This window comes from Myotis myotis, unplaced genomic scaffold (assembly GCF_014108235.1).
Source record: "Myotis myotis isolate mMyoMyo1 unplaced genomic scaffold, mMyoMyo1.p scaffold_m19_p_3, whole genome shotgun sequence".
Classification (NCBI taxonomy): domain Eukaryota; kingdom Metazoa; phylum Chordata; class Mammalia; order Chiroptera; family Vespertilionidae; genus Myotis; species Myotis myotis.
In genome coordinates this window covers 170,246,881-170,260,859 of record NW_023416335.1, presented here as the reverse complement: position 1 = coordinate 170,260,859, position 13,979 = coordinate 170,246,881, and the positions used below count along the sequence as shown (strand labels likewise).

The 13,979-nt window shown below is 38.0% G+C and overlaps 1 protein-coding gene across 4 annotated transcripts in view; it reads right to left on the bottom strand.

The window, feature by feature from the left end:
• YAF2 (YY1 associated factor 2) overlaps positions 1-13,979 on the bottom strand; it is a 120,479-nt gene extending 106,500 nt beyond the window's left edge. For 2 of the 4 annotated variants that reach the window (XR_004965753.1, XM_036297289.1), the window contains exons 1-2: positions 13,735-13,950; positions 13,205-13,330 (exon numbers count right to left, since the gene is read on the bottom strand). Coding sequence is in view for 2 of the 4 variants with exons in the window: in XM_036297289.1 (XP_036153182.1) it covers positions 13,205-13,330; positions 13,735-13,760 (152 nt within the window). In the remaining 2 variants the exon portion in view is untranslated. Of the gene's footprint in view, positions 1-10,546; positions 11,548-13,204; positions 13,331-13,734 lie in introns of those variants that run through there. The other 2 variants (XM_036297290.1, XR_004965756.1) reach the window with 2 other exon arrangements.

The following is a 13,979-nucleotide window of genomic DNA, read 5'->3' as shown; positions in this document are numbered from 1 at the left end:
AGACAAAGACCAAAACAACTTTGCCTACTCTGCAGATGCACCTGGAGCTATAAAAACTTTTTATCATAAATGCACATTCATATATACATATATAATCAAATTGGTTATTAATTATACTATTAGTGATCCTTATTATTGATATCACACATAAAAGGGGAAATAATATTTACTGGGATTGTTCTAAGAAATACTACGATATCAAAGAAGACAAGATACACAGCACAATAAATGCTACTATAAAAGACAACAAAATGAAGTTTGTTAATATTTATACTTCAACTACACCAAGCCTATCAACAATAAAATGGTCAAATAACTGTGAATGGAATGTTAGCCAGCAATAAAAATGAATGAAAACATATATATTTGTTAACATAGGGAAAATAACTGATAGTACTTAGTTCTTCATTCATTATAATGCTAGCCCAGATTTTAACGTAAGTTGTTATTACATTAGTTATAAGTAATAGGTTTAGTGTTAGAAGTTATCAAGTTGTACCACACTAGATCTAGATATAATGAAATTTACAAGAAATCCTTATGAAGTTAACTTGCCAACAAATTTAAATGCTACCATGGCTAGGTAATAAAAAGAACTGGAAATGCAAATACCTGAATCTGACACTAATTAGTTAGTGACCTTGAACAAATCACAATCTTTCCAGGCTTGTTTCTTACCTGTCAAAGGATGCGAGGCCAGAGCCATGAGTTCCAACAAATAGTAAAGACCAAACCCAGTAGATTGCTATATGTTGCCTGGCAGTTCTCTAAGACAATACCACAACAAGAATACTCCAAACTAAGCTGAAAATCCTAACCAAGGAAGGTTTGCAAACAATAGTGGCCTCAACCCATTTCAAAAGTTTTAATGCAAACATCTGTACCTGAAACCCCTCAGGATCTTCCCTCTGAAGACTATCTTACCACTTTACCATTAAGGTTTCAAGTAATAAAAACTAGCCTGTCTCAAGAAATGACTAAATATTATGAAAGCTCTTGAAAAGTTCCTTCCAGCTCTGAAATTCTCTCAATCTCTCTCGCAACACCCTCAAAGAACTTAATACATATATGCATAAACAATGGACACAAACAATGGTGTGGTGAAGGCCTGGGGGGGGAGCTGGTGGGGGGAAGGCTGGGAGGAGGGAGGTAAAGGAGGAGTAAATATTATATTGGAAGACATCTGTAATACTGGCAACAATTAAATTAAATTAAATTAAATGGGGGGGTAGAGATTTTAACAAACATGAAAGTCAATAAACAAAGACATTGTAGGTGTTCAATATTTATTAAATGAATAATTTACAAAGACATTATGACATTTTTATGCACTTGTAATACCAGTAAAATTACAACCTATAAAAGATGAATATTTAAGGTCAATATGTCTTTCAAAACAAAACAAAAACTAACGTTACATTAAATCCTTGAATAAAACTTGATACTCCAGAGAATGCTAATCTTTCTACCAAAGTATGCTGGCCCTGTATCTAATATTGAAGGAAAGAGGAGTAAGCAAAGAAACCTTTTACCCAAACAGGATTGTTTTATAAACCTGTTTATCAGAGATGGAAGGGTGAAAAGATGAACGAGTCAAAACAACCTGATTCTCAATCTGGGTTCTAACACTAAACTGTGATGAGATGACCATCTTCCTTTCCTCCATGTAGGGTGGTTTGATGAGCAAATAGAAGGACATATAGGAAAGAATTCTGAATACAGTACAGTACTACATAAATGAAATTTAAAGATATTGCTTTTACTGAATTCCTACCCCCACCCCACAAATCACCAATAGTACAAAAAAATTAATTTTGCAATAATAAATTAGCATTCTTTAGCATTTTTTAATTTATTTTATTTTTTTTTTAGAGAGAAAAACATTGATGTGATAAACAAACATCAATTGGTTGTCTCTGATACGTGCCCCAAAGACCAAACCCAAAACCTGGGTATGTGCCCTAACTGGGAATCGAACCCACAACCTTCTGGTGCCAGGGACAAAGCTCCAACCAACTGAGCCACACTGGCCACGGCCATATATTATATGCTTACAAAAACATACTTAACAGTAATGGCTACCATTTAGTGAACATTTACTATGTAAAAGTCACTGTGGAAAGACCTTTACAGAAATTAGCTCATTAAAGCTTCTCAGCAATGCTTTTTAAAGAAAAACAAAAAACCTGAGTAGCATTGCCAATATAACCAATAAGATAGCTGAAGAAATACCGATTAAATTTAATAATGTAGTACTATTACAAAATTATTTTATTCTCAAAAAAGGTGGTTTCTGGGATGAGTAAATACTAAATATATTTAAATGTAACAGTCTATAATATCCTATGTAAATTTGTCATCAGCAAGTAATCATTTTAGTCTTCTAAAATCTTCAATTATATAACAACTATAATTTTAAAAAGTTTCTTTTAAAAACATACACATCTACACACACACACATACATATATACATGTACAAAGAGATAAAGAGAAGGTTTTGCCTAGTAATGAAGTGGCAGCTTCATCTGGCTAAAATTTCTTGAGACAAGTAATCCAACAAATTAGAAATTGGCCATGATGTTAAAGCACATTTTAGCTTAAGTGCTTATTAATAATGGCCACAGCAATAACTGATTTCATACTTAACTTGAGCACAGGACTTCTCAAAAAACTAGGACTGTGTTGGAAAATTAATTTAAATTATTTCTGTTTACTCCCTAGTGATATCTTCTTTGCTAGAATTCAAATTCTCAGAGAGCTGGAGCTGAGTCTCTCATCCACAATTCTATAGTTCAGGCATAATTCCTGGCATATGGTAGGTGTCTAATAAGCATTTACAGAATTATAGAATTTTTTTACTTCTATTTATTTCTGATAGTTCACACATGTATGCAGGAGGTACTCTCCAAATTATGACTTATACAACCTGTTTCAAAATTCCAACTTTTTTCAAAGCTTATTTAAAATAAATAAAATTTCCTTTTTAATACCTGTTCCTCTTTTACCAAACCTTTATTGAACATATTACTTCCCAGGCACTTTGTCAAACATTTTCAAAAAAGATCATGAAAAACTCTTATTTCCTTAGAAACTGATAGCATAAAAAGAGAGTAAATGCATATATGTAACAGAACTATAGTATGCTGAATGATATAATAAAGGTAAACATCACAAATTAATTTTGAGGGACTATTTGGATCCTAGAAAGAGAATATGGTTATTCTCATAACATTAACCAAAGAGCCATCCTCCCTTCTCTGATTAGCTTGTCCTCTGAGAAAAAATACTCAGCTTCCTGAGAAAGCATGAATCCGTGCTGGATTTATGAAAAAATGCTAAAGCTAGACGGAGTACAGAATGAGATATGCACAAAAGACAAACAAAAGAAGGCAAGTTTGGGATGTGCCTAGATCGGAGAATATCAGAGGAAATAGACACATGAGCTGGGTCTTTTTTTCTCTCTCTCTTTCTTTTTAAATATATTTTTTATTGATATCAGAGAGGAAGGGAAAGGGAAAAACAGACAGAAACATCAATGATGAGAGAGAATCATTGATCGGCTGCCTCCTGTACGCCCCCTACTGGGAATCGAGCCTGCAACCTGAGCATGTGCCCTTGATCAGAATTGAACCCGGGACCCTTCAAGTCCTCAGGCTGACACTCTATTCACTGAGCCAAACCGGCTAGGGCATGAGCTGGGTCTTGAAGTATAGTTAACTAGGTAGGCAAAATGATAATGAAATTCTAGAAAGATATCAGTGACTAATCCTGTTAGTCCTACTATGAACAACTAGATGCAGTAAAAAGTACAAGATGAAGGAAAATTCCATTATTTTCTTCATGTCTATCCAATTTCTATACTTGTTAGGTGTCTGCTAATTTGTATAATTTATCTTAAAAGCAGTAAGTTCACATATAAATGAAGATTAGTTCAATTTAATAATTAAATTTAATTTGTTCCATTAATTTAAAACTCAGTAGTTCAAAGAAATGCACTATATGAATTCTAAATTGTTTTTCAATTAAACAATTTCAAATAGCATAAATTTCTATTTAGTTTTAGTATATTTTATTTTTTGATAGATCCTCAATGTCAACCATCTTTTTTTTTTTTTTTTTTAAATATATTTTATTGATTTTTTACAGAGAGGAAAGGAGAGAGATAGAGAGTTAGAAACATCGATGAGAGAGAAACATCGATCAGCTGCCTCCTGCACATCTCCTACTGGGGATGTGCCCGCAACCCAGGTACATGCCCTTGACCGGAATCGAACCTGGGACCTTTCAGTCCGCAGGCCGACGCTCTATCCACTGTGCCAAACCGGTTTTGGCAACCAACCATCTTAACTTTAAAAGTCATTCAACAGAGATCTTATAATTTAGTTGAGAAATATGTTTTATAATATGCTATACTCTTTCATGACTTCAGTAGTTAATTTCTCATTTTTAGCTGTATTATATAAATTTCAATAGTCTGGATAACAAGACCTAAATAAGTGGTGGAAGTGAGACGATAAAAGTAAAAACCATAAAACGTTCCAAAGTTGTTTCTTTAAAATGCTAAGGTATTCATGTATAACATCATCTTTGAAATAATGCTAAAACATGAAACTAACATGTCAATTTTAAAACAATAAACATAGACCTAGCCAGCATTGCTCAGTGATTAGAGGTCGGCCCTCACACTGGAGGGTCTCAGGTTTGATTCCTGGTCAAGGGCAAGTACCTGGGCTGCAGGTTCGATCCCGATCCATGTGTCCCTCTCATATTGAGATCTCTCCTCCCCTCCCCCCCCTGTTTTTCTCCCCCTCCCCTCTCCCTTTCCCTCTCTGAAAATCAATGGGAAAAAAACCTCGGGTGAGGATTAACAAACAAACAAACAAAATAAAACTAAATATGTTCAAAAACTGAGAAAAAATTGTATTTCCTATTTGCACACGTTTTTCAAAATATATATGACAAGTAGAAGAAAAAAGAAAATTAAAAAATATCTGAAAAGAACAAATAAAAATAAATACAGTAATAGAAACGAAATAAGATACTACGTTCTTTAAATGTATTCTACTTTAATCTTCAAAATAACCACATATAGTATTGTAACATTATTGTGCTATAAAAATACTACTGCCATGTTTAAGGATGAAGAAAGTACATCTAAATCTCAGTTACTAGTCTAACTGTAAAAATTGTGTTTTTAATCAATTAACACAGCTTCAAAATATAAAGTAAGCTGTAAAAAATAATGCTAAAACGAATATATACAATAAATTGCAAACAAAACAGTTGATAATATTTTTGTTGTTGTTAATCCTCACCTGAGAGCACTTTACCACGGACTTTCAGAGAGACTGGAAGGGAGGGAGAGACAGAGAAACACTGACATGAGAGAGACACATCCATTGGCCACCTCCTGCAAGAGCACCAACCGGGAAGGGGATAGAAGGTGGGCAAGGATTCAAACCTGCAACCCAGGTATGTGCTCTTGACCTGAAATCGAACCAGAGGCCCTTCGGTCTATGGGCCAACACTCTACCAGTGATGGCGAACCTATGGTACGTGTGTCAGAGGTGACACGCGAAATCATTTTTTTGGTTGATTTTTCTTTGTTAAATGGCATTTAAATATATAAAATAAGTATCAAAAATATAAGTCTTGCAAATATCAAAAAATTTCTATGTGTGACACGGCACCAGAGTTAAGTTAGGGTTTTTCAAAATGCTGACACGCCGAGCTCAAAAGGTTTGCCATCACTGCTCTAACCACTGAAAACACTGGCCAGGGGAGTCTGATAATGTTTAAAAATACAGACTTAAAAGTTATTGGAAAAGCAATGCTGGATATCAAATTGAATAGTCAAATTTAAAAAACAACAACACGTTCATTGAAAAAATTTAAATGCCTACAATGTTCCAGGTATTTTACTAGTTTCTGGGGATACCAAAGTGAGTAAGATAGTCCCGGCCTGGTAGAACAGATAAACCTCTAGACCAGTGGTTCTCAACCTGTGGGTCGCGACCCCTTTGGCGGTCGAATGACCCTTTCACAGGGGTCGCTTAAGACCATCCTGCATATCAGATATTTACATTACGATTCATAACAGTAGCAACATTACAGTTATGAAGTAGCAACGAAAATAATTTTATGGTTGGGTCACAACATGAGGAACTGTATTTAAAGGGCCAGAAAGTTGAGAACCACTGCTCTAGACCAGTGGTCGGCAAACTCATTAGTCAACAGAGCCAAATATCAACAGTACAACAATTGAAATTTCTTTTGAGAGCCAAATTTTTTAAACTTAAACTATATAGATAGGTACATTGTTATTAACTTAATTAGGGTACTCCTAAGGCTTAGGAAGAGCCACACTCAAGGGGCCAAAGAGCCGCAGTTTGCCGACCACTGCTCTAGACAATAATACAATATCGTGATTCTGTAGGAATAATTACTATATATCCATTTAGAAAGATAGACTGAATCAATGATAGTTGGGAGTACCATCTGATCAAAATATTTCAGTGCTGATGCAGCATAGGATTGGTTGGGATACACAGCAGAAAATGAAGCTAGGAAAGTAGTTTAGGAATAGATTATTATTGCCTGAAACATCAATCTCAGGAACTTAACCTTTGATTAGAAGTCACTGGAGAGTCCCTCTCTCTTATTTAATACAGGGACCAACATAATTACATAGTTTTCAAAAATTATACTGAAGATAACATTAGCAGCATTCTAGAGAAGAGATAAATTTGTCCAATAACTCACGAGAGATGATATGGGCTTCTACATAACCTGGAAAAAGGACAGATTTGAGAGAAAATCCAGAGAAAGACTAAACATAAGGGATGATGGCTTACCATCAAAGATGAGTCAATAATAGTTTCTAGCTCAGGTTCCAGAAGGTCTGTGCCACACACAAAGAGAAGAAGTCAAGTCTGGATAGGCAGAAATTGATTTCAGAGACTTATACAAGGAAAACTAGGAAAAAAGTGCCATTACAGATGGCAAGGAAGGAGAATTTCAATTCTTTTTAAAAAAGGTTACCAATACCAACTACTGCAAAGATGACATAGAAAGAAGACTTCAAAATAAGCCACTGAGTTTAACAACTAGGTCACACAGAGATCTTACTCAACAAAGGATAAAGGAAAGGAAAAGAATGCTGCTGAAATAAATCTGTTGTATGTAGAAACCCAAGTTAGTAAAACTCTAGACCAAACAGTTCATAAACTTTTTGGTCTCAGGATTGCTACACTCTCAAAAGTTAAAAGAACTTTTGTCTTATCTGTCAAGGAATAAAATAAACAGAAAAAAATGTAAATATACACTAGTGAATTTAAAAACTAACAAAAAGTACATCACACATTGATATAAATAACATTTTTGTGGGGAAAAAAACTATATTTTCCAAAACAATAGTTTTGCATGAAGAGTGGCACTTGCATATTTTTGCAAACCTCTATTATCTAACTTAACAGAAGTCATCTGGATTGTCATATCTACTTCTGCATTCAATTTGCTGCACTACCCTGTTTTGGTTCAAGAACATGAAGAAAATCTGGACTTTCAAAAATATGTAGTAGATATAAATAGTGAATATTCCTCTTTGATATTACATAAAAAACACACAAGTAGTTGTTTCTCAAAGATTAGCTGCATGTGAAATCTGAAACCACATCAAGGAAGGTTTCCTAGTGTTCCCTTAAAACACACTGGCTTATTTACAACTTTGAATGGATTATATCCATGCATAGTTTTGTAAAATCATACCCTGGTTATTGGAAAATGTTGGGTCACTGAGTTATGAAGATTGTCCAAATGTTGACAAATTTCATGACAAACTATCATAAATTACATTAATTAATATTACCACATGATCTCATCTTTAAAGAATTCTAAGTTCTTAATATCACTGTAGTGGTTACAAGTTTTCAAAAACTCTAATTTTCTCCTGAAAGCTCAATTTTTATCATTGCCAACAAATACTATCAACTGTTTTTCTTAAAGTGACAGACACACTTTGTTCATTTTTTAGAAAATATCTGCTAAATATCCAAGTCCGAAGAACCACAATTTGCCAGGAATTCTTTCAAGTAAAAATGATGTTCTACAAAAAAAAGGAGCTAGTTTTGCTTGCACCTCAACACAATTGCTTTCCCTTGAATCAACCACTCTGCAATAAAGGAAAATGTACTTTTATGTTCCAGTACTTCCTGGTTTATGAAACAGAATATTAAAAAAGACATGAGACTTCATTAAATTAGTAACTTTTACTGCTTCATCAAAGATATTCTTAAGTGAGTCTGACGTTATTTTTACTGCATGTGCATGGTGGTGAAGATTACCGTGAAGGTAACAGTTTGGTGCCACTACTTTGATTCAGGCTAAGGGCCAGCAGTTTGACCCACCATTGCCTCTGCACCACCACTACAAGTAACAACACAGTGAAAAGGGCAAATAACATCTTAGTATGATTACGAAAACAGTTTGGGCTTCACAGGCTTCCTAAAAGAGAATTCCAGGGTTCCTCAATCACCCTTTAAAAACCAATACCTAGATTACCAAAACACAATCATTTTCAAAATTTCTCTGTAAACACTGAGCCCATGTAACTACTCTAACCCCAAGATATAGGGAGGAAACCCAACCCCTCCTAGAACAACAGTGTGGTGCCTGGAAAGGGAGGCTCAGGTATTCTGCATTATCTGAAAAACGGACTGACTTAGATGGTCCTCAATTTTTTTCTCCCATTCTCACACCAAAAGTCTAGGAGAGTCTGTGCCAAACTTCAAATTACAAGACAGGAAGCAAGTATGGAAAGACAATAATGATACTGAAATGATTTTTATCAGATAACTGGTTTCTTTAAGGTTTTTTTCAAAATGTGAATTTTATACAGCTTAATCCCATTCTATTTCAGAAGCTGAAATAATTCATTCTTTAAACCAACAGTCAGATCCTAACCACAAAACTGTATTCCGTTAGAAACACTATTTTTTTTTACACGAGAAAATTTCACCTCTTCAGCATAAAAGAAAGATTTAATAATACTACCTCATGTACAGATTTGGTACAATTCAAAGTGTTTCTGATTTGATAAAATACAAAAGAAGCAAGAAACATCTATTTTGTTCACCATTGTATGTCCAGTACCTAGCTCTGCCCTTGTATAAAATAAGATGTTCAATAAACATTGCTGAATGCTGGGTACTGAAGTGACTGAAATGAATAAGAACCCTGTTCACCAGACTCTTAGTGCTCTTCCTACTATGTAAAATCTTTTTCATCATTCTCTAAAATAACGTCTTAGGGAACCTAAAGGAGCTATTACAATTTACCTTTAGAAGATCATTATCTGTTCCACTTGAAATTACACTAGAAAGCCTCCTATGAATTAGATGTTTTATAGGTTTTCATTTAGATCACATTTCATCATTTTTTAAAAAATACATTTTTATTGATTTCAGAGAGGAAGGGAGTGGGAGAGATAGAAACATCAATGATGAGAGAGAATCATTGATCGGCTGCCTCCTGCACACCAACTGGGGATTGAGCCCGCAACCCGGGCATGTGCCCTTGACCGGAATCGAACCTGGGACCCTTCAGTCTACAGGCCGACGCTCTATCCACTGAGCGAAACCGGCTAGGGTGTCATCATCATTTTTTAATATTTGCTATCTGAATTAAGCAGTAATTTCCATTCCTATATGAAGTGACAGTAAGATACTAATCTAACTCAATCATCATACATTATACTATCCTCACACAGACACTATACTCAATATTTCATTTTCTCAGATGATTCAGAATGGCTCTTAATTTCTTAGTTTCTCGGGTTTATATTTGAGACACCTTGCGTTATAAGAAGTTGAGATATAAATACGAAGGAGCCCTAGCTGGTTTGGCTCAATGGATAGAGCGTTGGCCTGTGGTCTGAAGGGTCCGGGTTCCATTCTGATCAAGGGCACATACCTGGGATGTGGGCTCGATCCCCAGTAGGGGGCGTGCAGGAGGCAGCCGATCAATGATTCTCTCATCATTGATGTTTCTCTCTCTCTTTCTCTCTCTCTCTCTCTCTCCTCTCTGAAATCAATAAAAATATTTTTAAAATAAAAAATAAATATGAAGGAGACTATGTAGTGCTTTCAATAACAATTTGTCACCATAGCTTTTTCTTTTTAAAATTTTCCTGTCGTTTTGACATTTATCACTTTCGCTCACAAAAGCACAATGTAGAAAACCTCAGGTACTTGCACTATGTAGTTATTTAGCTTCTGGATTAAAAAAGATTAATAAAATTTAAACTAATTAAGGCGAGCAAGTACAAACTAAAATTCAATCATAGAAATGGTTTAAATTTAAAGAATATAATTTATCAATTTAGGAATTGAAGCTACTTCAATCAAATCACATTTCATTTAAAATACTGCTGTAAACATAACCTCTTTTCATTCCATACAAACTGTTATTCTGCAGAAAAACATGACCTACCAAGGATATAGCCAAAGGAAATGGCCTTCTGTTGTAATATAAGGGATTTGAACTAGACTTTTTTTTTTTTAACTAGATAGTCTTTAAAGAAAATAAAATTGCCAGTGAAGACTTTATAGGGGACCATGGCCCCATCTTCTCTGGAGGTTTAGAAGAAAAGATGTTTCAAGGGTTTGGGATGGCTTACATTTGGCCTCCCATATATGGACTGAGACAGAATCAGTTCAAAGGTCAGTCTGAGCCAAGGGATTCAAGCCCACTCTGTCCTCTTGCAAACTAGTCATTAGCAATCTGCATCCTTCTGCTCTGCAGCTATCCAGCCCCTGCTTTGGTAATCACCAACCTTATCCTTGAAATTACCTTAACTGCTAATTAACATGTCAGTTGTAGAGAATTATTTCTTCCAACTACTAAAAACATTTGCTTCTCCAGAGTGTTCTGCAGTCCTTTAATCCTGTGTTCTAACATTACCAGGAAGGGCAATATTTTGTGGTGCAATCAATATCTGTCCTATTAACAATGCCCTGCTCCATTGTTTTATCCAAACATGGATTCCACTCTGATTTTCAGAAATGAAGAAAATAACAGAGAAATTAGAGCTCTTAATTTATAGCCAAAATCAAAAGAGAAGAGACAATTCAGAGAGGGGAAGGAAGAAGCTGAGAGGGTTGTAGTGTCGAACACTTACTTTTAGGAACAGAGTGTCCCTTAGACTTCTGGTGAGTTGCCCAGAGCCTCTTCAGTTTCAATCCAAATGAGAATGCTTCTCTGAGTCCTCCTCAAGTAATTCACTAAAAATTGGATCTACAAGAGCTCAGATGTACTGGTAAAAAATATCAGGGGGCCCCATGGGGGCCTCAAGCCTCTTTTAAACTAGGCCCACTTCTCTGTCCTGGGCCAACTCCCCTGTGCACTATATTCCTTCTTTTTCCAGGTGCCAGGTATTCAGCCTGTTTCTTCTCTTCTGAGCTGCCACCACCTACTCTATTTCTCAGGGTTCCTCTAATCCCAAGACTGGCTGTGGAGTAGGACACCAGCTTCCCCCCTTCCTTGCTGTCCCTGCAAATAAACATATAGGCTCTTCTAGTTTCAGTATTTTTCTAATGGCTACAAAGAAAATAGAGGGAACAACAAAAAGCAACAATTTCATACCAGAGATTAAGATTATAATAACCATCTCCACTTTAAAATTCCTGCCTCCAAAAACCAATTTTTCTGAAAATTGTCTATTGAGCATTTTTAAAAGTGGAAAATACTAACATAGATATACAAACATAATGTGAACCAATTCCCACCTTATATAAAGATATTCTGCTTTTCAAAAATATTTAAATCACAGTTCCAAAAATAGTTACCACATTCATTTTAGCAAACAGGTACTTTTTTATTAGAATGTTCTGTTACATTCCCTTGAATTTTGTAAATTTTTGAAAATGTTCTTTTTAAAGGATATTATGGAAAATTTCATCCAATGAAAATGGGAATATGCGAAAAGCATACTACGATTTACAAAAAGACTTATGTCCAAAGCAGCCAGCTTCATTCACTGAGTAAATCTTAGTGTTAAATTACTGCCAACCATTTCTGAATCTACATTTTAAAAATTTAATAAAATATTCTAAATGGTGCTTAAAAATCTGAATAGCTCATTTTTAGAAATCTAATTTCTACTGAACATATAAATCTAAAGTCAATTTTGTGTTAGTGTTTTTTAAAACAACAGTATATCACATTAGTATGCTTCTATTCTTGTGGTAATTTAGTTTGTAACAGATTCTGTGATATCAAAATACATGTTAACTCAATATCAAGCTATAAATCACAGGATTATAATAAATTAACTTAAAAACTACCTTCCTATAAAGGCGAAGGAACTCTGTAACTAAGTGCTGGCATATCAAGACTGTCACTGACTTGGAATTTCCTGGATGATTTTCTTTACCCAGTAAATGAACTTAAGTGTTTCTGTAAAAGACTGAATTGTTGCAAGCTTACAATAAAATAAAGACTGAAAATAGACAGAGATCAAGTCATCTCATTGGTATATAGTCTAACAGATTGCCATTTGATCAAACTAAAGATATTCAGATACTTTCGGTAAAAAATGTGTCCGTGACTGGGCTCATCTCCAACTACCTATTTATAAAATATTAAAGAACTGGAATACAAACACGAAGCAAAACCTCGATCTGACCCTTCCAGACGTCTGCATAAAAAAGGAAGTTAAACCTATCCTGTATTCTATAACCAAGTAGTTTACTTTGAAGAACGACAGTAAATTACATCTTTTGCTCCTAAACAGGAGGTCTTCATGGTTTTTCTTTGGTTCCGACACACTAACACAACAATGCAGCCAACACTATTACATCCGGAACGTGTGTGGGGTGGGTGGGTGGGGTGGGGTGGGGTGGGGGGGAGGACATTACACCTAGTGACACCAATTGAATCCAAGTCGCTACTGCCTCCCTTCAATAATTTATTCCCTCTTGGCAGCAAAAGACGTTACGGCCTCTTCAATTACCCCTCACCGCAAACCATGGCTGGGGTCGCGATCAATCTGACCCAATTCCTATCGCGGCCGCCCCCTCCTTCTGGCCTCCTCTCGCCGCGCCTGCGAGTGTCACGGAGGGGGGACGCGGGGGCGCGGGGGCGTCCTCGGCGGGCGCCGCGACCCGGCCGGCGGGCGGGCGGCGCGCGGGGCAGGCGCGGGACTCACCGGGTGGAGGTGCCCTTCCGCACATCGCACATCATGCACTTGAAGGCCTCGGCGCTGTTCCGGAAGGTGCAGACGCTACAGTCCCAGTAGCCCTCGTCCGAGGACGGCTTCGGCTGCCGCTTCGGCCTGCGGGACACAAGCCGGACACGACGCCCCGTGGGGTCACCAGCAGGCCGCGCCCGGCGCCCCGGCCCGCGGCCGCCCGCCCCGCCCCGCCCCCTGCCCCAATTCCGCGACCCCGGCCCCGCGGGCCCGGCCGCCGCTCGGCTCGGAGGGGGAGGGGAGCCAGGAAGGGGGAGGGCGCGAGCGCGGTGCAGTCGCCGCTAACCCTGCCCGCCGCCGCCGCCGCCGCCCGCCCTGACACCCCAGGCTGCCGCCATCGCGGCTCCATTGTGGGGCGGCCGGCGCCGGCCCCTCGCGCGGAGCAGCGGCGTCGCCCCCGTTCTCGCCCCGCTGGCTGCCCGCAGCCCGGCGCGAGGGCCCCGCCGCCCGCCCGGTCCGGTCCGGGCCCGGGGGCCGGGCGCCGTTACCTGGTGGGGCTCTTCTTGTCTCCCATGGCTTGGCTACCGATGCTCGCCGAGAGTCGCCGCCGCGGCCGCGCTGTTTGTCAATACGGAGGAGAATAAGCCGGGCGGAAGCGGGCGGGGAGGAGGAGGGGGCGGGGAGGGCCGCAGCGCCGCGCTCCGAGCCGCCGCCGGATCCCACGCAGCCTCCAGCTGTCGGGGAAACTCCTGCCCGGGCCACGTGACCCGCGCCCGCCAACCAGCGGCCGCGC